At 34.5% G+C, this 27,250-nt stretch overlaps 2 protein-coding genes across 3 annotated transcripts in view; one reads left to right on the top strand and one right to left on the bottom strand.

The window, feature by feature from the left end:
- stg1 (stargazin-like protein) overlaps nucleotides 1-19,443 on the bottom strand; it is a 105,742-nt gene extending 86,299 nt beyond the window's left edge. For both annotated transcript variants that reach the window (XM_065349969.1, XM_065349971.1), the window contains exon 1: nucleotides 19,348-19,443. The gene's annotated coding sequence lies outside the window, so the exon portion shown is untranslated. The remainder of the gene's footprint in view (nucleotides 1-19,347) is intronic.
- Nucleotides 425-2,422, top strand: LOC135835606 (uncharacterized). The gene is made up of 3 exons (XM_065349955.1): nucleotides 425-1,008; nucleotides 1,224-1,612; nucleotides 1,696-2,422. The coding sequence occupies exons 2-3, from the start codon at nucleotides 1,231-1,233 to the stop codon at nucleotides 2,271-2,273; spliced, it is 960 nt and encodes a 319-aa protein (XP_065206027.1). The 5' UTR covers nucleotides 425-1,008; nucleotides 1,224-1,230; the 3' UTR covers nucleotides 2,274-2,422.
- Nucleotides 19,444-27,250: the final 7,807 nt, after the last annotated feature.

Raw genomic sequence — 27,250 nt, 5'->3', positions numbered from 1 at the left:
TCGGGCTTCAAGGAAATAATTGGGGCTTTTTCGGGTTTCGGGTCCTGGTCCTGGGCCGGGTCTTATCCCTGGTATGCAAACAGGGAGCATGGTCATAAATACTAAATAAGTGAGTACCTACAATTAAGTAATTATGTAGTACAATACCCCAGTACGGCCAGAAGGCAATATGTACTTATTACAAAACGAAATTCGGGGAAATATGTATTATTCTACATGATTCATGCTATTGCTTCCTCCAAAGTCCAAAGTCTACAAGTATTTATTGTGATCAGGAGCAGGCGGAGAAACCCACAACGCTACCAAACCAAACGGAAACGAGGAAACGACTACTGTGTGCATCAAACATACGAAACATGATCATTGTTCCTTCCATTCGATTGTTTCCCCTTCCAGAGTTTCAGTTTCCTTCCAGATGAAACATACATTTGGATTTGGAACCTTTGACTATATATACATGGACTACTATCTTCATTGTTGCCGATGAAGCCGAAGTAATAGAGGTACTAGATCGGGAGCATCGGGAATTTTCATGCGCGCGCAGGAATCCCACCCACCCTCGCACCTTCCAATCACGGTGAACCACGGAGCGACGAACACCCTCCTACGTTCCAACAACCGCTACGCTCGTTGCAACGAAATCTCGCGCATGCTCAGAGCCCATGTCCCGATCTAGTACCTCTATTGCTTTGGCTTCACGATTCCCATTCAACAACAATAGGAGATAGCAGTCCATGTATATATAGTCAAAGTTTGGAACGTAGAATGCGAACGGATAACACGTGGCGCTGGCGTTGTGATAAACAGTATTTCTTATCAGTTGAACTGAGTTGCTTGCTAAGATTGCTACTATTGCTATTGCTACAGTACAGTTTTACTGAAGCCTTACGAAACCGTAGTGATCTAGAAATGTGTATTTTGTTAACTTGTGTTTCTTTAACTATTCACTAATTTACTAAGCTACCTTATCGATCATTTTCACCCTTGTGGATCGAGGATAATAATCAGGTAGTTATGATTTGTTTATTTTGATTGCAATTCGACATTATGAATCAGACAACCTTTACTTAATACACAAGTATTATCTCAATTAAACAAGTGTTTCTGATAAGTGATAATATTCAACTTCATTATTTTTCGAACGTCGAAATTTCATTCTCGTAGGTATGGTACACTCACAGATAATTTACAAATTGCTATTTTGTTCTGGTTTTGAATTCTAGATTTAAAATGTCACCTTCCAAGTCAACCTTATCACCGAGAAAAACCCAGCTATGGGATAAGAGCAACATGATACTAGCCGTTAAAGCGGTCATGGAGGAAGATTGGACATTCAACAACGCTTCGAGTAAATACTGCATACCTCGAACCACACTTCACGAAAGAATTACAAAATTAAGATCAGGCCATGAAGTTGATTTAGGCTATACTACCCCTGGGCGCAAACCAGCATTGTCTGAACAAGATGAAAACACGATAGTCGAATACGCGATGGTAGAAATGCAAGGCCTTTTTAATATTCCAAAATTGAGGACAGCTATTTGTGAATTAGCTGAAAAGCTCGCTGCTAAAAATGGCGATCGTGATGAATCTCAAAAAAATGAATTTGCAAGTAAGTGATTGGTTTCGTTTGTGACTTGTGTTGTTTTAGATCTGTGGCTATTCAGATGACTAATCTTCAACTATATTTTATAGGTAGTAAAAGTTGGTTTCGAAGGTTTGTGGAACGTCATCCGAATTTATCAGTTCTGAGACCAGCTGCGGTTCCGGCAGCTCCTGAGCCAGAATTCAAAATACCTGGCCCTCGTCCGAGTACGAGAAGCTCCTCAAGTACGTCTGAATCGTATTATAATAATATACCGAAAGTAGTTAATCAGACAAACTTGGAAGCGAAAGAAGAAGCTAATACACCAAAACCGTCCAATCTCAATGAATCGAAAAGATTCCGTCAGACAAACTTCGCTGCCAATCAAAGAGCAAAAAAACAAGCTAACGCACTAAAACCATCGAATTTCGCAAAATCGGGAAAATCAGAACCTTTTGTAACAAATCATCCTGTGCGAGAAGCTACTGTACCAAAGAAATCATCGAAGTCTAGCGAACCCGCAGATATTTCTGAAAAAGTACGGTGTTCTATGGTGTCTTACGATCCGGATGGTGGTAAATGGGTTAGATCATTCACGTGTGATTCTTGTGAAGTTCGTACGTGTGAAGATTACTATAATCTAGATGAGATGAGTGACAAATACCTGTGTAAGTCGTGCTCAGATTAAATTCAATTTTGACTGGTTCAGTTTCAAGTGATTCTCATTATTTTTTACCAATTTTTATTATGTTTAAAAATTGTCTTCGATATAATATTTTTTACTTTTATACTTATGTTTCGTTTCGGACAGAAATAGAATCTTATTTCGATACTTTGCTCGGTTTTTTTACTCATTAATTATAATGATGGAATATTTCTTCTAGCTGAAACTCCTTTTCAATTTAGATCTGACCTTTCGAAAAGTAGTTTGAAAAAATGATTTTTAATTTTGGAAAATTGCGTTTTATGTGGAAAATTTTTGAAAGCGAGAACTTTCATATCGATTCTGCGAGAAATTGCATATTGATTTACTTTGAACGAGATCACGTAAGATCAAAAGAGCAAGTCAGGTTCTAAAGTTCATTTTTGGATTTTTGGTGAATTTTTAAACTCATAAACACTATGTTTTAACGGCGACTTTTGAACTTTTTCACAAAAGATAAAATTTTCAGAGTCAAGTGAACCGATGTGAATACATAATTACGTACCTTACTTCAACTCTTACACATCAACAAACAAATCGTTTTGTACCATTCTGAAGTCTCCAGCAATTTTTTCAATATTTTCTATAAACTTCAAATCGCACTGGAGAGACCAAAAATGGACATTAGAAAGTTCAACTTTGGTCGGTGTTTATTGGGCATCCTCTCGGTTATTTTTGGCGATCACCGCAAGATTTTAAAAGAGGAGTTGAAAAGTGAATTGTTGACCAATTTGTTTGATTTTTTTTCACTTTTTCTGGAATTTGACAAAATTTGGTAGAGAATTCCCTTTTGATTTGACACTCCTTGAATTTAGCGGTATATAAGCCCCTAAAACAGTTGATAGGATGCCCTGTAGGTTAATTGTGTGTAAGATGGCGCATTCGTCCAATATGACGCAGTGCCAGTTTCGCGAGATAGGCGATACTTGACCAAAAATCAGTCAAAACTTCACTTTTTAAAAACTAAAATTCGCTCTGTAGGTTGATTGTGCCCAAGATGGCGCATTCGTTCAAGATGACGCATTTCCAGTTTCGCGAGGTTGGCAATACTTGACCAAAAATCAGTCAAAACTTCACTTTTTAAAAACTAAAATTCGTCCTATAGGTTAATTGTGTCTAAGATGGCGCATCCGTCCAAGATGACGCAGTGTCAGTTTCGAGAGGTTGGCAATACTTGACCAAAAATCAGTCAAAACTTCACTTTTTAAAAACTAAAATTCTAAAATTCATAACTGTGTCAATTTTGCATGAAACGAGCTCATTGGAGCTTCATTTCAAGCGGAATTTCATCTATTTCGCGATATTGTCTATTTACAGTCTCACAAATCCACCCAAGTTGTTCCTTTTCTAAGATGATGACACAAAAAAGTGCGCCATATTAGGCAACTACCTTCCTAAGATGGAGCACTCGTGTTTCTTAAAAAAAATTAAAAATGTCATGTAGTGTGGTTCATTTGAAAACTAAGTGCGTCATTTTAGGCACAACCCCCCTAAACATCGACCTAAGTGAAAGTGTTTCAAAGTTCATTGAAAATATGAATACGACTCGTCACTCCAAAGTCCAAAATCCAAATTCATCTCGAATTGAAAAGGCAGGTATAGGACAATTTCCAGACAGTTTGTCACATCAATAAAAGACCCTCGCGAATTCTTTCAGACATAATTTTTAGAAACCCACAGTTCGAAAAGCATCGTCAAAACATCATTTCCCCATACAAAGAGAAGCACGTCGCGATTCACCGTTATAATTATCCATCTTTCATTTTTAAGATCATAGAAAACCCACGCTTCACATACACTATCAGTTCTTTCTTTCATATAGCGATAACATATGACTCTTGAAGAGCTGCTCGTCCTCGTACATTCACATTCGCAAATACTTACTGGTGGAACGATGTTGGCTTTCGCATTATATTATGTCAAAAAGTATACCAACACGATAAAAGAACATTGTCACTTGAATCTGGTGATATTTCTCTAAATCCGGCAACATCCAAGAGTATAGAGCCAGCGCGTTAACCCTTATACTACCAACGAACGCCAGAATTCAAAATAGAAAAATCCTTCACCAAAAGATAAAAAACAAATGAAATTTTCATTCGTATAGTCTCTCTCAGTATATATTCGAGTAAAAATACAACTTTATTACGCAATATATCAAGCGAAAGGACAAAAAACAAAAACCCAGAAGATGGGAAAAAATTTGTCTCGTGCTCGAGATGAAAACGTATATATAAGTATTCGAAATATTCTGCGAACCTGTTAATATTACGCATACCTTTTCATAAGTGGGTACATACAGAGTACGCGACTTAGATGGAATCAATTCGTGGTAAAAAGTTTTTATTCTCGACATATTACAACGCATTGTACTCTACGTAATGGATTCAGAATACAACCGAGCACCATCATTGGTCAAAACTACCGTAGAAACTATTTGTAAAAAGTCCCCAGAGTTGAAAAACTACTCGAGTATTTCAACCGGACAGAATTTTGCGACACCGACGACCGACGACGGTGAAAAAGTACCCTAGTAATTTTACCCCCTTTAAGAAATAAATGAACCGCGTGGACAGTTTTAGGAAAAAATTAAATACGTGATACGGCGATGCGGACGTAAATATAGGTATTAGCTAAGGCCTAAAAACACATTACATACACGACAGATTATTCGACATTTTGAACTTAGACCTTTCATAATTTAATTTAAGCCTATAAAAACGCGTTCGTCGTCGGCGTATTTGACGAAAAAATCCTAATTCTGTGACTCACTCGTTTACATTCAATTAAAAAAGGCAAGAAAAACGTATAGGTAGGTAGGAAAGGTATGGTGCATAAAATGAAATAAAACCATTACCTTTAAACGAGTAGAATATTAAGTGAACCAGAATTGAAACCAGAAAAAATTCAGATATCCTTGTAATCACGGTAAATTTAATTGTTTTGTTTATTTTATCATCGCTATCCCTGTTTTTTTTTTTTTTTTTTATCATCCTGCAGTTTATACGGTACCCTCCTATAAGTATCCATATTGTTAACGAAATCGTCAGGTATACCATCACTGTTATCGTAATTTAATCCATAATTTTTTTCTCGAACCCACTGCTCCGACCGAATGAAAACTTTTTTTTTTTAGTCGCTTCGGTGTGGTAAAGAGCAAATGTATAGATAAATAAAAAAAATGAATCGTAACGGAAAAAGTTTGGATGTAAGCCAAAATCAAAGAGCGAGAAATTTTCATTGTTGATGATATCAACAACAGGGAGGAAAAAAACCGGAATGAAGTCCTTTAAATCATGTCTCTTTATACGTACTAAATTTAGTTAATTTCCCAGTTGGGTTTTTTATGGGTAAAAAAAAGAGACATAACAATCTAACATTTTGATTTTCAAAGTGGACGTTTGCAGCATTATAAGTACATCACGTGGGTTCCTGCGTACAATGTATCATAATATAGAAATTCCTATTACTTCGATGGTGTTTCAAAATAATGGCAGGATTTCGATGCAAATTGGAGGTCACAAGATGAAATTTAATTTCGAGGTTTTTTGTGTTCTTCAGTATAGGTAGACACTAGACGGTAGTTGGCGAGATTCAAGGTTGAAACTTCATAAATCCTTCGCAAAAGGTGCGATAAAGGCATGGAATTTAACATGTGCCAAAATCCTTTCCAATATATGATGGATATACTTGTAGTATGCCAAGCATACTCGTACATACGACTGTAGATGTAACTTATAATATTGGAGATCTTTAAAAAATACTTGAAACAATTTTTTCGTTAGAAGAAACTAAAGTATTGCTCTTTGAAAAAATTTGAGGAAAATATTTTGAATTTGAATTTGAAGCTTGATTTATTTTAAGAATAAGAATCGCTCAAAAAAATCACAAAATTGTCCTTCTCAATAACACCTTCCAATTCGTAATCTAAGATCTGAAAAATATAGAATGCGGCACATCATCATATTTGCTGAATCTGTCATGCGACTTCCTCTCTAAAAATCAATCTACTTCGCTCTCATCTGGTAGGAGGAAGGGGGATTTTAAAAAAAATTCGAAGTCATGTGATATCTCGAACGTCATCGTCATTGTAAAATGTAAACTGGGACAATTCTACATCAGTTTTTGCATTTTTTAAAAATATTTTCATTTGTGAAGATCAATTTGAGAGTTGAGTAGATTCTTCCAAAAAAAAAAAACTACTCTTACCGAACTACGTACTTACACTTTTCAAAAAGAGTCCAGAGTTAGACTCTTTTTAAAACTCGTTACCAAAAAAGTTTAAATGTGAGTTTACTGCCTTTTGCTTCAAGATCGGTTAGAGGAAGTCGGTTTATCTGTCAATATGAAAAAATCGAAGTTTGGGCAGTCCGAAATCACGTTTTTGGGTCATGTCATTGGTCACGGTATGATCAAGCCTACGATCGATAAAGTCGAAGCGATCAGAGAGTTCCGGTTACCTGAAACGTCCGAAGAATTGAAAAGTTTCCTGGGTTTGGTATCCTATGTCGGTAAATTCATACCAAATCTGTCGACGGAGCTAGACGTTTTGCGACGTGTGTCCAGATCTGTACCGTTTGAATGGTCTGGAGAAGCAGTGCAACATTTTCTTCATGTACGTTCGCTACTTTCCGATGAGAGTCACCTTTACCTGTACGATCCCGATTTGCCAACGATTGTGATGGCCGATGCAAGCCCTGTAGGCCTCGGTGCGGTGTTGCTGCAAAAAAAGGGCGAAGAAAATCGAGTAATTTGTTATGTCAGTCGCTCCCTTACGGACGTAGAGAGACGGTACTCCCAGACCGAAAAGGAGGCGTTAGCCCTAGTATACGCTGTCGAAAGGTTAAAATACTACTTAATCGGTCACAAGTTCGAGTTAATAACAGACCATAAGCCGTTGGAGGTCATTTTCGGTCCGAAGTCGAAGCCGTGCGCAAGAATTGAGAGGTGGGTGCTCCGGTTACAGGCGTTCAATTATGTTGTAAAGTATGCGCCAGGCAAAAATAACATTGCCGACCCCCTTTCTCGCTTACTTCAAGTCGAACCTCCAGCGAGCAGTGTTAATCAGATGTACGAGAAGAATCTGATTGGTTTCGTGGAGCATCTTGTTCCAAGAGCAGTGACGTTACGTGATATTCGCGAAGCAACAAAGAAGGACCCTGAGCTGTCGAGCATTTGCGACGATTTACTGTTTAATCGAGAGTTGAAAGTCAAGCCGTACTCAGCGATTGCTACAGAGCTCTGTGTTGTTAGTGGTGTTCTTCTACGAGGGAATCGGATCGTTGTGCCCTCCGACATTCGTGAACAAATATTAAGTAACGCACATGAGGGTCATCCCGGTATTAGCAAGACGAAGGAGCGTTTACGAACCAAGGTTTGGTGGCCAGGAATCGATGCGATGGCAGAAAAGTATGTACGGAGTTGTGATTCGTGCCAGAAGGTCGATAAGTCAATTACGATCGAGCAGATGGCGAGAAGAAAGCTGCCGGATGGGCCATGGCAAGATTTGGCAATCGATTTCAAGTCGTTACCTGCGTCGAAGCAACATCTGTGTGTTGTAGTCGATTATTTTAGCCGTTATGTCGAGGCTATAATCATGAACGAGATCTCTGCCGAGTCAACCATCGAGTTTCTCACATATATTTTTGGGAGACACGGAATTCCTTATTCGATAACGTCCGATAATGGGGCTCAGTTTACGTCGGCTGTCTTCAAGAATTTTTGCTTGTCTTACGGTATTGTGTCTTATACCTCGCCTCCCTATTGGCCGCAAGCGAACGGTGAAATCGAACGGCAGAATCGTTCCCTGTCGAAGGTCCTGAAAATTGCGCAGTTGAAGAACGAGAGTGTTAAACGTGCTCTAGTCGATTATTTGTTGATGTACCGTTCCACGCCGCATTCAGTGACTGGTAAAAGCCCAGCCGAGTTGTTGTTCGGAAGAAAAATGCGCGATAAGTTGCCTACCTTGAAGGAACGTGTCGAAGAAATAGCAGTTCGTGATGCTGATGCCTATAGCAAGGGCAAATCGTTATTGTCAACAAATGCCAATCGTGTGTCTGAGAAGAATTTGGCAGTAGGTGACGAAGTCCTAATCGAGCGTCCTTTTACCCGAAATAAAGGGGAGTCTAAGTTCGCCGAAGAAACGGGTACGGTAATCGCGGTTCATGGGCCAGAAGTAATTGTTTGTACGCCACACGGTGATAGGCGTAAACACAAAAACCAAGTACATAGAACGATATGATCGACGTTCGTCTGGTGTAAACGTTGAAGGTGTTCAGCAGTCAAGCGATGATGATAGTGCGGTTATCGAGCCAGCGTCCGCTTCAGCTGAAGGAAGTGAATTGTCTACAACTACGAGTGTGAGACCATCTCGCGAAGTAAAAAAGCCGACATGGCTTAAGGATTATGTGTAGACTTTGTTCGTTTTTTTTCATTCGTAGATTATTCGTTATCGATTAATTAGCAATAGTTTTTTTATTCGTTTTTATTTTTTTTAATTAAACGTAAAAAGGGTTTGTGGTATATTTGGCAACCCTGCCTTGTAAATATGTTGTGATAGTGACGTGGAGGAGGAGATATTTTTATTCTAAGAAAATGTACCGATAGTGAAAGACATGTGTTGAGTTTTATTTCGTCTTTTAATTAATTATTCGAGTATGTTACCATAGTTGATATAGGGCATACTGCCTCCATCGCCTAAAGGGGGATGATTTTATGAACCCCTTAAACTGAAAAGTTTGAGAACGTGTGCTTTACGAAGGGTAAATAATCTAAATAGTTAGTAATTTGTCATCAATTAAATGACAGATTTATGATGACAAGTTAGGTCTTTGCATTAAAATAGGGAAAAATGCCGACAAAGATCTTAGCCTTTGGTCACGTGACTTTCTTAAAAAACTATATATACAAGTAGTCCGCGGCATTTTCTCCACTTAGTTTCATTAACTGCAGCAATATGGTTCTTTGTCATTTAGTAATAAGTTTTTATTTGTTAACACCTCGCGTGTGAAATTATTTAATTTGATTTAGACAATCAATTGATCCGATGATCAATTGTATTGGAGTTCTTTTCGGTAGTTTGAGGTGTATCCGGACACCTGTAAATTATGCGAAGTGTTATATGAAATCTCGTTTAGTTAAGGTGCCATCGTCGTCCTTGGATTTGGTAGGACCCCCGATAGAGATGGTCAATGTGGACAGTTTTCAGGTAAATGTTAAAGCGCATTTATCATCAAGGTAATTGGCTTATTACTAATTATTGTAATAGGTAGGGGTGTGGAATCGGAGAATTCCATGCCTACCTAATATTTTTATCAATGGTGTTTTTGCATGACTTCATCGTGTATTTTGTGTATAGGTTTCTTATTTTTCTACTCGTGAGCATTCCCTAAATAGGAGGAATGCTACGAGGAAATTAATTAAGTGCACTCGGTACTAGTTATAAATTATGCTTAATACTTCCTTAGGACGGATCGTAGTAGATGTAGGCTACCGATTGGTAGAACCGAAATCCTATGTATAAATACGTTATAATAAATTCTTTAAATTGTATTGTAGGTTGTCTTTATTTCAGTGTTCAATACATAGATTTTTGCGTAGTTAAGTCAGGTTATTGGTTAGATAGAGAGTCTTGAGCTATCCAGGCAAATAGGGAAATATTCACTCCTTAGGTGATATTTCTAAAACTCACTAGCATAGGGAAACAAATAATTCCTCCTCTCCCTCTAACTGAGGCGTCTAGATTTAACTATGTCAAAGTTGTAACTCTTTTATATTTTTACCTTTTTAAACGCCTGTAAAATTAAATCATGCTTGCAACATTACAACATCAAAACTTGAAAAAGTTTTCCAACGTTAATTAAAGTTTTGACACGGTAGCCTACAAAGTTTTCAGAGGAATTTTTTTTCAAATCTTCAAAATTCTATTGTAAGGTAATTGGAACTCATTTCTTCAGGCTCTTTTCAAAAAGAGTCAAAGTAAAACTCTGATTAAGACTCTGAACGACTCCAATTTTTTTAAAAACTTGAATTTCCAAAAAAAAAAAAATACACACATATCGCCTATCCCTGAAATTAGAGCTACCTAACTCTAATGGGCAATTCTGCTTTGTTCGGGTAGTTCTGAAAAAAAAAATGGACAGTTCTACAGATGAATAAGTACAGATCGAATTTGACCTCTTAATTGACAAACCAGTGAAATGAAATATCAGAAATTTTTGCTTACGAAGGAATCATCTTGAGAATCTTGACTTTTGTTTTTCTCTTCCTTTTTCCTTTTAATCTATAAAGATCAGAATTCTTAAACTCCTTGATTCAAAACCATAATATTTCCATAGTCCTCAGATAAAATTACTGGAAGACTTTCAAGTTTATGACGGTTTTATTATCTTGTCGGAATAAAAACGTTTTCATGTTTGCCCCAATTGCATGTTTTTCAAAAAATTATGATATTCCTCATCCCATAAAGTGGGAAATTGATAGATTAGTGGAAGTGGAAGTAGGTCTAGGTAGCTTAGAAAAGAAAAAATTTTTAAGTCTACTTCAGCTCTTTTAAATTTTTGTGTGGCCCTCCCTCGCGAATAAATTTTTAAAATTTCGATCTAGAGATGTTTGAGTAGTTCTGAAAAAACCTTACAAGGAAACATTTTAAGCTGGCACTCTCAGATTTGAACGAAACCAAGCTAGATAGAAAAAACATGGCCTCTAAAACTTCCTTAACCAATATTTCAGGCTCTAAAGTTCATTTTTTTTGGATTTTTGGCGAATTTCAAAAATTAAAAACAAAAACAAGTTTACTTTTTTAAGTAAAGTAATTCAATATGAACAAGACCTTCAAATTCAACTCTCACACATCAACAGCATACTAATTTTGGACCATTCTAGAGTCCGAGCGATTTTTCGATTTTCTCCAGAAAACATCAAATCATTCTGGATGGACCAAAAATGAACTTTAGAACTTCTTGACTTTTTATAAATTTGAGAAAAAGTGAAAAAAATCACTTTTTAACCGACACTTCTGAAATTTTGCAGGGACCACTTGAAATGGTCAAAAAGATGCTAAGTAAGCAGTAACCAAAATTATAAAATTCGAAGTTCATTTTTGGCCCTTCCAGATAGTGATTTTGAAGTTCCTGGAATAAATTGAAAAATTGATCGATGAGGCTACATCATAATGGTCCAAAGCTATTGTTCGTAGTTGTCGATGTGTACTGATTTAAATTGGAGGAATTATTCACCTTGGTTTCCTTTCAAAAAAAAATTTGAAAATTACCCTCGAAGTTTTTTTTTTAATCTTTAAAATTTTCGAAAATTCTCTAAAATTTTAAAAATGAATTTTAAGGAGAGCGCGAGTTTAAAAAGAACCCTTTTTTAGAATAAAACCTCGGCCAATGACCTTGAGGGGAAGTTGATGTGGTTCAGGAATGATTACTGGAAGGAGTTTAATCAAAGAAGTGAGATCACTTCCGTGTTCAGCCCACTTTGAAACATATAAGTAAATAGGTAGGTAGTTAGGTACCTATATTTTTCGGCTTTATTAATTTTTTAGGGGTCAACAGAGATAGAGGAGTCTTTATAAAAGAGCAATAAGGGCATGCAAGAGATCAGAAGGAAAAAATTTGGTCATGGTTGTTTTTAGTGCCTTTGAAAACGTAGAAGTTATTAAAAGGTATTTAGATTTTTGAAACCCAGTCTCTAATTTTTAGATGTTCGAATGAAAATTTTCATGAAATTGCTTTGCCAAAGCTTCTTTACCTATGTAGTGGTTGAAATTTCGAGTGACAGAGCTTTTAAACTTTCAAAATTCAAATGCAGATTTTCAAAAATTAATTATCAGGTCATTTTCGTTTATGAGAGCAGTATTTTGTAATTCAACTTTCTTTGATAATCGATTTTTTTTTCAAATTATTGTTTCAAAATTAGGTAGATACCTACCTACTCACGTAGGTACTGAATTACCTATTTTTTTTTTTTTACATGATAATTTATTGATTTCGCTAGTTTTTCATTTTTATGGTAATTAACAAGTAAATTACGAATAGAAGCCAGGAGCTGTTCAAACGAAACTGAATTGAAAAATACGAAACTTCTATTTACCTCGTTACGATTTCGAAACCGAGTATGCTTTCAGCAGTTCATATTCATTTCGAAAAAATACCTATCTCTTTTTTCAATCATCGGTATATCCGAAATATTGAAAAAAAAAACGCACTAAAAAAGGCAACGATATTCAAATTCGGATCACGAACACGCTTCCATCATTTTTGAAAATTGTAACGTAAATATTACTCAGCGTCTTCGCCCTTATCCGAATAAGTACATAAGAATACCCAACAATAAGAAAGAGGGGAAGCACGAAGCATATCTTAAAATTTTCTGTGGCACTGTACCTATACCGTACACGATGCTTTTCAACTACCTGCCACTCTACCTGTGTTAACTTCTGGCATGCGCACGTGTAAAATATGAGGTAGATCTCGCGCGAAGCATTTCATCATGCCCATGCCCAGTTCCAATGTAATCTCAAAAACACTCACGTTGGCGTATTCTAAATAGGCAGGTACCGGTAGCGAAAATTTAGTCAAAGAAATCGAGGAATAGTCTATATTGTTTTATCTCGTTTCGCTTTGGTAAAAGTTTTTTTAAATGGTGACAACGCGAACGAGCATGAGTTAAACAACCGTTAACAAGATGTAGTTATAAACTCTCAAGTTTCACTTTACAAACGTGGAATAGGTTTTCGGTAACTTTTGCAATTTACGAATTGATTTGCCAAGTTATATGCGTAGGTAGGTACCTATGTATAGGTCTACGCAACTGTGAGAGGTGTCTTTTGAAAGAAGAAAATTACAAATATATTGGTTAAAAAGGTTATCTAGATTCTAGGGTTTACAACATCAGCTTGTATGGAGAATTTTTTCATTAAAATATCTTCACGATGTACGTCGAGGAATGTGGTTAAAATGTGTATGTGATCAGTGTAGCAAAAAAAAAAAGAGAGAGAGAGAAAAGGAAAAAGAAAAGAATTTCATATTATAGGCTGTTTCTTTCATATAATCGTGGTTTTATATCGAAAGTACGATAAAATTTGCGTATATTAAAAATAAGAAGCGATTAGAAGGCTATATTTTCAGGTGCATAAAGTTTTACGCGTTATCAGCATTATAACACGAATGAGTCAGGATTTATCATTATAATGCATATTCGTACTGATCTGGTATTAAAAACACCCCGAATGCAGAAAAGGCCTCCGAATACAGTCACGATATACTCTCTAATAAGATTAAAAGAGATAATTTCGCTCGTGAGAGTTGCTAGTATTTCGTTGATATGGTATTTTTCATCGTCAATCGAGGAGCAAATTCTCGAAACGTACGAGAAATTTGACATAAAGCGAGAAAAGTTAACGTCGAAAATTCTGTATACTTTTTCCAAATGGCAAGTTCAATTAAAAAAGGCTCGTGAAATACGCGTCTATAATGGAATTACCGAGTAGAGTTTTGCAATTCGTGCGAGCAAAGCATCCAAAAATCTCAACACTTTGCAAAGAAATAAAAAGAAATAAGAGAAATCGCGTCAAGGTTTTTTCTACGACTAGCACCTCGATGTGTACTTGTACATGATTTCCATACGAAAAACCATCAATAAACAATCTGTAAGTTGGCGGTGAACGCGAACACTGCTCACGAGTATAATAAAAATACTCTCTTACGAAAATCTTTACTATAGGTAGGCTACATTAGAGGGAGACTTGCCCTAGCTGTGTATTCGTTCCTATAGCTCTACCTACAATGTTAAAAAATTCTAGTCCAAATCAAACGATATTACCCACCTTTTGGGAAATCCCTCAGAGAGACGACGAGTTCATCTGAACGCGTATTTTTATACCTAAACAGACTGCAGTTTAATTATTTTCACGTCTGTAGTGGTCTATAGACAATTTAGCTTCGGGCTGGTATTTTTACAAATGTAAACGAGGATGCGGCGATGGTTGGTATTATTTTTCCTCGTAATACGTCAAATGTTTATTCAACATTTTAAAGAAAACACGTCACCGTACCTATACTACGAAGAAAAATTACGTGCAAAATACAAGCGTCCTGACTGAATCAGAAAATAAGTTCAAAAGTTCATTTGTTCCTACTTGAAAACCCATTTGATGTGGTTTTTTCGAGTGTTGAACAAAATAGAAAGCTAGATCAAAACATTTCTGGTTTTTAATGATTTTGTTATTTATTTATTGTGGTTTTTAACATTTTCTTTCGAGGCAAATAATATAATTAGGTATCGAAAATTCTGCTGAGTTGTAAATGTGTGTATATTTTAGAATGATTTTATTTCTATTTAGGTACTTACTTAAAATTAAATAAATATGTAGTTACAAATTGGGACTTTAATTTTTCATTGGGTGAGGGGGAAGGATGTGGAGAGTATTCAAGCGAGTTTCTCTACATTTTTGTAAACATTGGATGGAAAAATTGAAATTCCATTGATCAAATTTTCAAATCCATTCCTCAATTTTTGTCATTTTGAGAAATTTAACCAGAAATTTTAACAACTTATCATTTTACTGTGTATGAGTGAGCATTAGACTTTGATTATAGAACATTTATAATTTTTAATGAGCCTTTTTATCATTTATGTTTCAAAGAAAGAAAGAAAGAAAAGTCTTCTCTTTCAATTTTTTTCAACATTTGGGCAAAAAGTCATAATTTAGGTATTTCAAAATACAACGATTCTCTGAAGATTTTTCCAGTTGTGTAAAGTATAAAAATCTAAGAAATTTCATTGATCAAAAATTTTTATCCTCTCCTTTCCTCCTTATCACTCCCTGAAAAACTCCCAATTTTCGTCAATTGCAGCCAAAAAAAGTTGGAGAATTTTTTCAAGTTTCCTATTTGATTCAAAGATATCGAATAGGTACAGTACTTCTATACTTACTATGAAAAAATATCGATTTCGAGAATTGAAAATAAAAACCCTAGGAGTGAGAATATTTTCATATCGACATTTTGATCCACCAAAATTTTCTAAAAATGGTCAAAATCTGAAGAACAGTAAAATATTTTGATTTTTGAGTCTCGATTCTTTAAATCAACAAGAGGAAGAATTTTGAAAAATATGCTGAAAACTTAAAATACCAACCTAACATGCATTGAATGCTGACTCAGAAACTACGATCACGAAATCGAATGATTATAGAAGCCTCAGATTCCCCAAGCTGGGAATTGGAAAAGGAGTTCATTTTGGTAGTTTTCTAATTACTTACACAAAAAAGGGATTTTTGAAAAATGAAATTTATGTGGTTTATCGTTGCAGCATCAAATCGATGTTTTAGTACTTATTGGTTCAGAATTTCTCATTTCAACTTTGTGATTTTAAAATTTGGTTTTTGTTTTATTCTGTTTTTGAATAGTTCGTCTGTCCTTGAATTGTAACGTGTGGAAAAAAAATCAAGAATAAATTTTTCCCTTGAATATTATTTTTAAAAACATTGTATGTACCCAATTATTTCAACATCACAAATTTTAATCAAATAAGTAAGCACACTTCAACAAAGATGTTTCACTCTAAACTTACACCTGTGCCCTCATTTCTTTTATTATAGGTACGTAAAGAAAATATTTTTGTCCAAGAAATTCTCAGAAAGAATCATTTTTTAAATCAGACATTTATTTCTCTAAAGGTTCGTTTGTCATACTTATTTCAATAAAATAAAGAGGGTTCTGAAAAAAAAAATGATGGTGAAAATGAAAAGATATTCCTTTGAAGAACATTTAATTCCTAAGAGAGAGGTCCAAATTTCATAGAAAGAATGGCGATTGAAGGTCAATGTGCACTACACCTATAGAAGTAAGTGTAGGACAATGTCAAATTAGGTAGCAGGTACCTACTTGTAGGCGAATATTTGACAAAAATGCTGCTTCCTTTCACTTCCTCCCTCCTTCCTACCTCTAAAAACGATTGAATTTTTTATATTTACACTGACTTAGTATTTTTTTTAAAAAATACCTGATACATGAAGATGAATAACTTGATAGAAAAATTGTTTCATTGAAGAATTTTCTCTCCTTTTTAAAAAAATTCTTTAGTTGGTTAAAAAGCAAAAATTTTAATCAAACCTAACAAAAAGTTGTTGTTGAATCGCTTTTTAAAAAACTTGGTAAAAATGTAAATGTTTCAAGTCCATATTCAAGTCCCCCCCACCTTTTTCTTTCAGAAAGCGGGAGATTTCAAAATTTATTAAGAAAACTCGTTACTTTTATTAGGTTGCTGTAATAAATTGAATCAATTCAATGCAAAAATGAGAAAATTTTCTTCTTTCATTTTCACTTCAAAGCCATGAACTAGCCTAGCTTAGAAAAAAAATTACCTACTCGTACGTACAGACAGGGTGCCCAGAAATATCGAGTACCCCTAAAAAAGTTTTCTACTAAAATACTTTGGTTGGTCACAGTGAATGAGATAATAACGATAGCACATATGATTGGTTGTTGGACTGGAGAGATAACATTCCACCAATCATATGCATCTATTTCACGTTGCCAACCTATATTTTTAATGAATAACTTTCTTAGGGGTACTCGATATTTCTGGGCACCCTGTAGCATCAGAAGGAAATTTTTATAGTAATTATGAGAAAAAATTCCAATCGATGTGACTGCTGGTTTATTCTAAAGCACATTTCCTTTCTCAACAATTTTTCAAAATGTCATTTTATTCATGCTTTTCCTCCACAAAAATTCACACTCTGAGTCTGACTCTGAGGTGAAAATTGAGTGAAAAAAATTCCTGGTAGGTATTATACCTAAAGTTTTGTCTTATGATTTTATCAGATATTAAAAACCCGATAAAAATTTGGAAAAAAATCAAGATTTTTATTGAGATTATTTCACAACAATTTTTTGATGAGCTTTCAGAATCTTTGAAAACAGTTGAAAATCGACCTATAGTTTTTGGTATGAAAAAAAAACAGAAAATAGAAAAAAAATCAACTTCTAAACCAAAAACTAAAAAAGATCGGTTTCTGACAAATCGTACGTAACGAAACTGTGTCGAAAATTCCATCATTGGAACTTTTGGTTAAAACTTTCAACTGACCTGAAAAAATATACCGGATTACAAATGATTGTGCTTAGGAATATTTCTTGTCACGTTTTTAATGACAATTTTTCATGGGGGGGGGTCTGCTTACATGAAAAACCAGTATTTTGCTATTCTTACCAAAAAAATATATATATTTTTCAGAAATATCAAAGGTGAAGAACCGAAATCTGATACTGAAAATCAGAAGGAAAAAAATTGTTACCAAAACATACCCATATTTCAAAGATTTCCATTAAATATACGATAAATTAAATTTCTATTTCGAAAATTTTCAACCCATTTTCAATAGTTGCCAAGTTAAAATCGAGTAAAAATACCGTTGTCCTCAAATTCTGTGACACGTAAATTTATTTTCCCCTGCTTGTCTCTTTTCCTCTTCCTCCTCTTCCTCCTCCAGATTGTCGATTAGATCTGATCATATTTTCATACTTATTTTGAAGTACGAATGACGGAATGAGCAATAGGTAAACGTAATGTGTAATGACTGATTATTTTTTACAAATTTCATTTTCATCATTTAAAAAAAAAGATATTTAAACAAGTGACTTGAAAATTAGTTGGTGATAATTAATCGAACCTGAAGACTCCTGAGTGGTGGTTGATGGGGTCATTTCATTTTTCCGAGTCAGAACGTCAGTCATTGTGAGAGGAGGGGGAAGGCTACACTTCAAATTCGGAGTTTCAAAATGAATAAGGCTAGTAAGATATTTCAAAAGGAAAAAAAAAATTCAAAAAACGAACCAAACCGAACTCGCGAATCAACCCCACTCTGCCTATAGCTCCTCGCTGAATAAAATACGACCATTCTAAACTCTGTAAAGTTACACCAAGAGTGGTAAAAAAAAGTCTACCAAAATGAATGTTAAATAGCAATTTAGGTTGTCTTTTTGGCTTTGCTTCACTTACATGAATACGACGCTTATATAACAGATACCCAAGTTTATTACTTTAATTTTGCAAGACGCCTTCTTAGGGGTAAAAAATTTCGCGGCCAATAAGATACGCTATACGCTTACAGTACCATTCTGTTGTAGTTTTTTTTCTCTCTTCGCGAAGCCAACAGCCAACTTCGCCGAAAGAATGTTGTTTTTCTTTAAACTTTGTTTTTGTTCCATTTAGTTTGAAATTTATATACGTATATTTTACGATGGCGATGGCGAACTAAACTGAACCGAGAGTGATTTCTAGCCGGTGTTGTAAATTATCGCAATAGCAAAAGTAAAAATTTTTAATTACAATGAACGTTCGCACGTCTTCGTCGTCTTCGAAATTCGTATAATTATTTCGCATCTCTCCGCGACTACTCCGAGTATACCGGACAAATTCTTAGATGAGTATAATTTCAAAGATACTGAAAAGTTTTGTATTACTTTCGTATCACTAGGCTACGTAGGTACCTGTCTGCTTTTTATAGTATACGTTTTTACGGCTGGTAAAAAATTTAATTAAAATTATGAATTAGGTACTCCTCACCACTTTTCACGTTTTTATATCGAGATGTGGAATTGAAAATTTTTTTATTAAATTTTAAAATTAACTTTTTTACCTTTTGTATTTTTCGAACGAGCTTTCTCCGCAACACTTTATCGCTCAAATTATGCTATTTAATGAGGCGGATAATATCGTGAAATTATTTTTATAGGCTCGAACCGTGAAAAAGAAAATTTTCAATGGGTTCATTCACCGTTGTTAAAGAAAAGGTACCTATATAAGTTGAATTTATAACATTCCACTAGATGAACCATTACGATAAGGAGCAAATTCCAACATCTTCGCTATAAGTAAATATATATCTCACTTTGTAGTAACAAAATTACGAAGAAAAAAAATCAAAAAAAAAAATAAACCATCAGCTTGATACGAAAAAAAATTGATTGAAAAAAATTATCAAAACAAAATCAAAGTTGAAAAATACTCGCGTCGATAAAAATTTCGAAAAATGAAAATTTCTTACCTAAATTTGCGAAAAAATTTCGAGCCCGAAATAACAGCAGCGACTTCGAATGTTACGAAACAGCCGGTATAATTGAACTGAACGACTGTTGACATCGGTTTTATGTAATGTATCCCTTTCGTTGTGAGAAGAATGGGTAGAGGGTGGAATGGGGTGCGAATCTTTCGCGAAACAGGCGTCCTGCTGACGATTTTACTGCGCACTGCTTACTCAAGATAGAGACTTTTGCCATTTCTACGTAATTCTATGCGACGACGATGCATAAGACATACACAGTCGAAATTTTTGAGCAATTTAACACCAACGATGGTAATTTTTTTGGCTCGCTGTGGCCTCGTTCCTGTTCAAGATTTACAAGCTAATTATAACTTCTCCAGGGTGTTTAGTTTGCAAATGTATTGAAAGTATCAGCGGCACGTATTTTTGAAAAGTTTTTTGGAAGTTTTTTTTTACGTATGTAGTTGGGTGTGTGAGTACCCGCGAGACTTATGAACTTTCATGATTTTTCAAGGTACTTCCTAACAATGTTGATTGATTTTGAGCCGGAGTTTTGCATAGAAGCGTGGGCGTGATGCGAAATTTTCTAAAAATAAACTCGAGGTTTTCCCGAGTGACATGTCTTTAGCGAATGTCTGAATAAGAGGAATTTGGGATAAAGTATCAACTTATTATTGTTTATTTTTTACCAAAATAAAAGTTTAGAAAAAATAAGTGGATTTCAACCTTGCATGGCTTTAAGTATATCCTTTGTTCTGCATTTATCTCTAAAGGCAAAGAAATCTACGAACAATCGTAACGTAATCAATCAAATACTTAGGTATTTCAAAAAAGAAATGAGGGAGTGAAACATCAGTAAATATTTTTTTACTACGTATAGAAGTACTTATACGAGTATATTTGAAAGCAGTGAAACGAAATGAATTAAGCGAAAACATAGACTCATCATCACACAAAAAAAGCATTGTTTTTCACCTCTCGAAATACGAATTTTCGAACGATTTTTTGTCCTCGTTTGGCTCGGGCTTCTTCGTTTTTTTTTCACGTTGAATTTTTAAAAAAATTTATCAAGTATTGAAATTTAAAAATGTTTATTAAACCAAAAAACACACTTCTCAACTCTATAAACATGAATTTTTTCAAGCTTTTGTACTCGCTTCGCTCGAGTCAATTGATTTCTCTTTCCTTAGTTGAAAAATATCATACTTGAAGACTCCAAAAATTCAAAAAATGAAATGATAAAGGTGGACACCCCTCGAAAGAAATCCTCTATTCTCGTCCTTGCTTTCGGTAGTTTCGGTTTGATTCGCCCCAGCCTAATTTTACTCTCATTTTCGTCAAATAATTGCTTATGATTTTTTCACACTGTTCATCCATATAAATCTTGTTTTACCTTCCCTGAAGAATCAATTGTACCACTTTCAAAATGAATTCAGATTTTTCACACTTTCAGAGGATTTTTCTTTGTCGAATGGTAAGAAATTTGGATTTTGGACAGTAGGTAAAGGTTTCTCTCAAAGGAATCTCTCGAGGTGCCCCTTTGGAGAGAGCATGGTTTGAAATCGTTATAAACCTACTTACTTAATCCAAAATTCAGCTGGTCAAATTGATTTTTTTACTTTTGGATGAAAATCAGTCCTAAAAATGATTAGGCAATTCTTTCCCAATGGCCATTTTTGAGCCTCTAACGTGAATTTAGATTTCACCAAAAGGTTCAAAAATTAATTTGAATTGATAAAAATTTAAGTTTTGGCTCATTCTCGACCTATTCAACAAGTTTATCTACTTTTTCTGAACGAACAAAACTCTTACGAAAGGGATCAAAAAAATCAGAAATTTTCTACTGATGGGATAATTTTTGAAATTAGCATGATTGACTAGGTAGGTCTAGGTACCTTCGTCTTGTTTGAAAGAAATTCCCAAGATTCGAATTTCTCCATTTCGAGTCATTATGATGGTGTCTCCAGCGCAATTTTTGGTTTCTCCAGAATGCGTAGAAATTAATCTGGGCTACTAAAATCGAATTGTGCCTTGTTATCGACTTATTTAACGAGTTTATTCCTCATTTGGTCAATTTCCAGACAGACGCCTCGAGTGTGTTTTTTGACCATATTCACTCGGTGAAAAATGTGAATAGTCAATCAAGAAGTGCTGGTGAAAAAAATATATTCGAGGAAATGGTGAAATTTGGTTTAGGATACTTTTCATCATTTTTACTAGTCTAGTAGAATTAGCATTTCATTTGGAAAACTGTGGGTGGAAAGCTGAATTTTGCTATACTGTTTTTATGTCTTAATCAAGGATCTGAGGAGTCCGGTCGCGTCCGGGTCGAGCTTTCCCCTAAATTGTAGATCCTAGCCCCCCAAATTCAGTTTTTGGCATTTTTCTCCTCAAATATTGATCCTAGCTTAAAAAGGTGAAGATCTCAGTATTCCAAAAAGCATGAAAACAATGGAATTCAAATTATTTTTTTTTGAAAAATTCAAAACTAAAAAAGAAAGGCAAACAAGTCAGGGCGAAGCGAGGGCAAAAACTCTCAAAATTTAGTATTTCGAGAGGTATAAAAACGTTGTTTTCTTGAGTGATGAATGAAGAATATTTGTGCTTGAAAATTTCAAAACTTGAATGATCATTTTTTTGAAAAGTCAAACTTGAAAAAGAATAGCAAACGAACCTGAGTGAAGCGAGGCCAAGAAAGCTTTGAAAAATTCATGTTTCAAAAAATAACGCCCCCCACCACCCTTGAGAGGGAAGCCATGCTTCATAGATAATCTTTGGAAAATTTTACCCACACGTTAGCATTTTAATATTTGAAACATAGGTAACTTGTTATGGAAAATTGCAGATCCACCTCCCTCATTTGGGGCGGGGAGCCATGCTATGTTTAGTAGATCCTTGAAAATTTTTACTGGCGACAACATGCATATGACGTATAGCGAAAGTTATTTGGGGGAGGGGGTCCACTATGGAGGAAGGGAAGGCCACTCGACATCTGATGGTCTGAATGTTCTTATAGACCAGCCCTCATTACATTATAACTTTTTTTTTCATTTTATAACACCATTAACTGCTTTCATTCCATGCATGTTGTGAAAATAATGACATTATAAGAGGGAGGGGGGGTGGTTTTGAAGTCCACTGAGTTATGGATAAGGTCAATATTTATATCTGAGCACACCCACTCATTCGATACTTGCATGAAAAACGGGTTTCGAAGAATTATAATCACTTTGAAGAAACCCCCGTCTTTAAACAAACACAGCTCCACCCCCTTGGGGTTATGACAACCATCAGATAGTCATTTTGCAGGGAATTTTCTGTAGATTAAAATGATCGTCAATTTTTTAATCTAGGATCAATATTTTAGGAGAAAAATGCCAAAAACTGAATTTGGGGGGCTAGGATCCACAATTTAGGGAAAAGCTCGCCACGGACGCGACCGGACTCCTCAGATCCTTGATTAGGACATAAAAACGGACCAGTATACCAAAATTCAGCTTTCCACTCAGTTTTCCAAATGATCCCATTTTTTGGCTAATTCTACTATAGACTATAGTACAGAGTAGATATAAATTAATAATAATATATGCATACTTACCTGCCCATTTTTTCCCCAGAAAAACAAAACAAATAGAACATTGGTAAATTTTCGAGAATAGCCAATTTTGGTTCCTCAAAAATTCACCAAAAATCAAAAAATCAATATGAGCAGCTGAAATGTTGATCGTGGGGGTTTCAGACTGTGCTCAAACTCTCTCCGAAAATTGCGGTCCATTTCAAATCAGAGTGTCCACCAATTTTGATCTTCAAAATCGATTTTGAAACTTTGAAAGGTGACTCTGGACGCTTAGTTTGGTAAACATACAGGGTGTTCAATAAATCACCTGCCAAAATTCAAGCGTAAGTACTCGAAAAAACGTTATTATGACTGGTTGCCTAGCACCATCTAGTGAATTGAAGGAGTTGGATGCTTCTCATAACTGGAAAATTTGCTCATTTTCAAAAATTCTTCGAAAATAAGAAAATATTTGGATCGTTCAAATGATGTCTTCAACTCATAAAACTGAATTTTATTTCATCTTTCAATGCTAAAGAAATTTTCAATGTATTTTTAGTAGCTTAATATATTTTTTCCGAGTTTTTCTCATTTATTTTTTAATATTTTTTCATCATTTTTTCCACAGCTTTTTTTTCAATTTATTCATGAAAAATGCTTCAATTTCTTGTTGTTTTGACATTTTTATTAAATTATTTTTTGTTTTTTAAAAATATTTTTTTCTTGTTTCAAGTTTTTTTGACGTTATTTAAAAAAAATATATTTTCCAAAATTAATTTGAAAAATTTTGAGTTTTTTTGCTGATATTTTTTAGCCATTTTTGCTCTGATTCAAAAAAATTTTCAGCTACTTTGAGCATTTTGAACTGTTTTTATTCTACTTCAACAACATTCACCCCTTTTCAAAAATATTTCCCGCGATATTTTCACGAATTGGCGTATCGCGCGTATAAATAAGTTATACACTAACAGCATAGTAAATCAGTTCATCAATTTCTTTTGCATTTCGTATCGAATTGAAACACATCAATACGCAAAGTGCTCACTGCCTAGAGCACCGTATACTCGTAAGCCTAGACCTAGCAATCCAGTAAATTATTAAAAATTTACCTACTTCCTGCACGAGTGCGAAGATCAAACATTCTTGTTCAAAGGTGTTACTTAAACTGGAGCCCAACAAGTGATTTATATTCACCTCAAAATAACACACAGTAAACGAAAATTTGCCAAGTCATTCCCCTCGTCTACTCGTTCAGCTAGTGTTTTTATACGTGTGAAAGTGTCTAGTTTTTTTTTTTTTTTTATTGTAATGTAACTTCTCGCGCGTAATTCTTTGCTTTCGTTTCGTTTTCGCACATAACTTGCAATTTTCCAGCGAGTGCATTCGGGTTAAAAAGTGTAAGATCGGGGTACCTGCGAGTGTTCCAGTTTAGCGTATAAATAACCAAAACTGTCAGCAACTTTTTACCCAACATAATTTCTTAGCCCGAGTACTAAACTATAGGTATGTTAGGTAGATAGGTAGGTCGTTTTGTTTATGATAAAAAACACACCCTGTGCGACGATGATGTTGGCGAAACAAATGAAAAAATACATTTATATCTACCTATATCGTATTTCCCTAAGAGTCGAGTATACTCAACTACATATTCAAGTACCTAAGTTGGAAATTCGCGACTCTCCGAGGGAACACTGAGTGTAGTGACCTTGTAGAATAGCAAAACATTGTCAATTAAAGTACCATGCTAGCAGGTTTCGTATATTCGAGTGTCGATAAACCGAGAAGAAGTAAAATTTCGCAGACGGAAAAATTTCATCAACTTCAAATAGCATACCCATTGGTATTGTGTATTATAAAGAGAGGCAAGAAAGAAGAAAAAAATAGACGGAAATGTACTACCATTGAAAAACACATAAGAATTTATAACCTCCGAATATACTAAACTGGTGCTGTATACGTTGAATGCACTGAGAAAACTTTTGCCTTGTATCGTTAAGTTGAAAATAATAATTTAACATTGTTGAAAACGTATACTGTTTCGACCTATTTCTACATTCTCTCAAACCTCTCGACTGAATAAGGCATTTTCGAAAATAATAACAGCTTGTTTTATTTTGTAATCATAGAAATGTCCTCGGTAATAAATAAGCGAGAAAATGAGCCACATAAATTTTGTTTACAGTACCGGAGCCACAACCGAACCACCGAGCTAGGTAGGGCATTTTTTCTAAAATATATTTTTTTATTTGACTAGTCGAGTGGGTCTGACCATCTTGACCAAGTGTTTACCCATCGTGGCAATACCTTAGATGACGGATACGGTATTGGTGTTTATTTTAGAAACCTTATTCGTCTCAGTATCGGCTATACGAGTATAGTAGGCTGCTCGAAAATTCTACTCTCGAAATTGCAACTTTCCCTTTATATTATGTAGGTAAGATAAAACCAGAACTTATTTCGTGGCAAAAGTAAAATGTATAGGCATCTGTAATCGAATATGTCACTTTTTGCGCAAATTTTTATACCATCAGGCATTAGTAACTTCGTAAATCGCACTATTTGACTCAAAAAAAAAAAAAACCTCAAAGTGAGCTTTTGAAAGACAAATGTGAAGAAGGAGAAAAATACTGTATTCTAAGGATGTAATAAATGTCGGTTAAAATTTTCCTATTCCGGACGATTAAACATTTATTCTCCTTCAGGTGTGGATCAACCGCATAACTTATGAAATATCGATTGCATATTTTTTTTTTCATGCATTGAAACCAAAGTGAAATATTTTCATCGACCGAGTATACACATAAATCTACATTATATTAGAATATCTGAATATTATTACGACCTTTAGTAAAGTCATAACATATTCATCGAACAGACGCGAGACGCTTTTTATAACAAATTCTTAATATAAATATGTTTATTTTTCGAACTTTGATAAATTCCCTCTTTTTTTCAGACTTCGGAATAAAAATCTACGTTAAACGTAATAATTCGCTTGTAATTGTAAATCATGTTATAAAATTGCACCGTAATTTTTTACTTTTTTGTTACCTACCTACCTTTTTTTTTGAATAAGAATTTTTCCTGATTTTTTCCCCTTCGTGAGAAGGTGGATTATTGAGATTTCAACTTCGTGTTTTAGAATAAAACATGACAGTTGAGTATCAAAGTTTTTACCAAGTTTTTATAACTTTTATATAAGATTGTTTCAATACTCGTAACTACTATTTTAATTGTTGGAAATTGTAACCATCGTGTATTACTTTAAACATAAAATGCAGCTGCATAAAGCTCAAGTAGAGATTTATTTACAGTAATTAATTTTCCAAAACTTATTTAGGAATTTGATTTTTTCAGACTTGTGCGGATTTTTTTAATAGAAAAAAATGGTTAGATGTGTTGAAAAAATGTTTGCTGTAATTTTATTTTTTTAAATTTAGTTACTATTTAAAAAAAAAGTGCACACAAAGTGATTGAATAATTTACACCAAATGGAAATATACGAAGACCAGTGGCGTGAAAGTGGTAAGCAAATGAAGTGGCTCGTGTGGAAAATTTAAAAAAAAAGTATACCTACTGATATTCAATAACATTTGATTCCCTAATTTTTGCTTAAGTAAGTGCTGACGATCTCAAAAATTGAACTTCTAAACAAAAATCACTGCACTGGTGAGAAATCTACATGCTTTACAATGTGTTTCTCTTCGTTTTTTTGTGTTTTTTTTTGTGTTTTTTGTTTTTTCAGGATCCTTGATTGATTAGAAAAAATTGAGGTGCCTGCGAAGAAAACAACGAACGGAGCAAAATTGTAAAGCATAAGATTTCCCAGTAGTAAAATTTGATATGTACTTATCATATTTTTTTTTTTTAATTTTGAATTGGAAAGAATGTAACTGTCAAAATCTCTCATTTTTAGGAATTTTGTTTTTCAATGTTTTAGCGCGTTGAATTGCAAAAAAATGTCTTCAAAACACGAAAGTACGTACTTTTCAAAAATGAGTGATGCGTTGATTTTCAACCACCCGGTATAATTTTGATAACAATCTTAAATTTTGACATATTTTTCAACGACAAAGACTCAGGTTGACAGTTGACACAGAACCTCAAACATCAACTTGTGGTGAGAGGTAATTTTTTAGGGCACTCTCAAGGCGGAATTTTTTTGAGTGAATTGCAAGTAAAAAAAGGCAACCTATTGTAAGCTATTTGAAATAAATAATTTTATAATCTATTAGGATGTCAACTTCTGTAGGAACAATTTTTGGTCCCTAACCTGAACCATAACCTTTCTACTGAGATTTCAACGCTTTAAAATTCACATTAAAAATGAAAAAAAAAATTGAAAAAAAT

This window comes from Planococcus citri, chromosome 2 (genome assembly GCF_950023065.1).
Source record: "Planococcus citri chromosome 2, ihPlaCitr1.1, whole genome shotgun sequence".
Classification (NCBI taxonomy): domain Eukaryota; kingdom Metazoa; phylum Arthropoda; class Insecta; order Hemiptera; family Pseudococcidae; genus Planococcus; species Planococcus citri.
This window is presented reverse-complemented; position numbering and strand designations above follow the sequence as displayed.

Excerpts from the sequence above, each read along its gene's own strand:
- LOC135835606 (XM_065349955.1), top strand. The coding sequence starts at position 1,231 with ATGTCACCTTCCAAGTCAACCTTATCACCGAGAAAAACCCAGCTATGG. Across the intron at positions 1,613-1,695 it reads TCAAAAAAATGAATTTGCAA|GTAGTAAAAGTTGGTTTCGA; the intron begins GTAAGTGATTGG and ends TATATTTTATAG.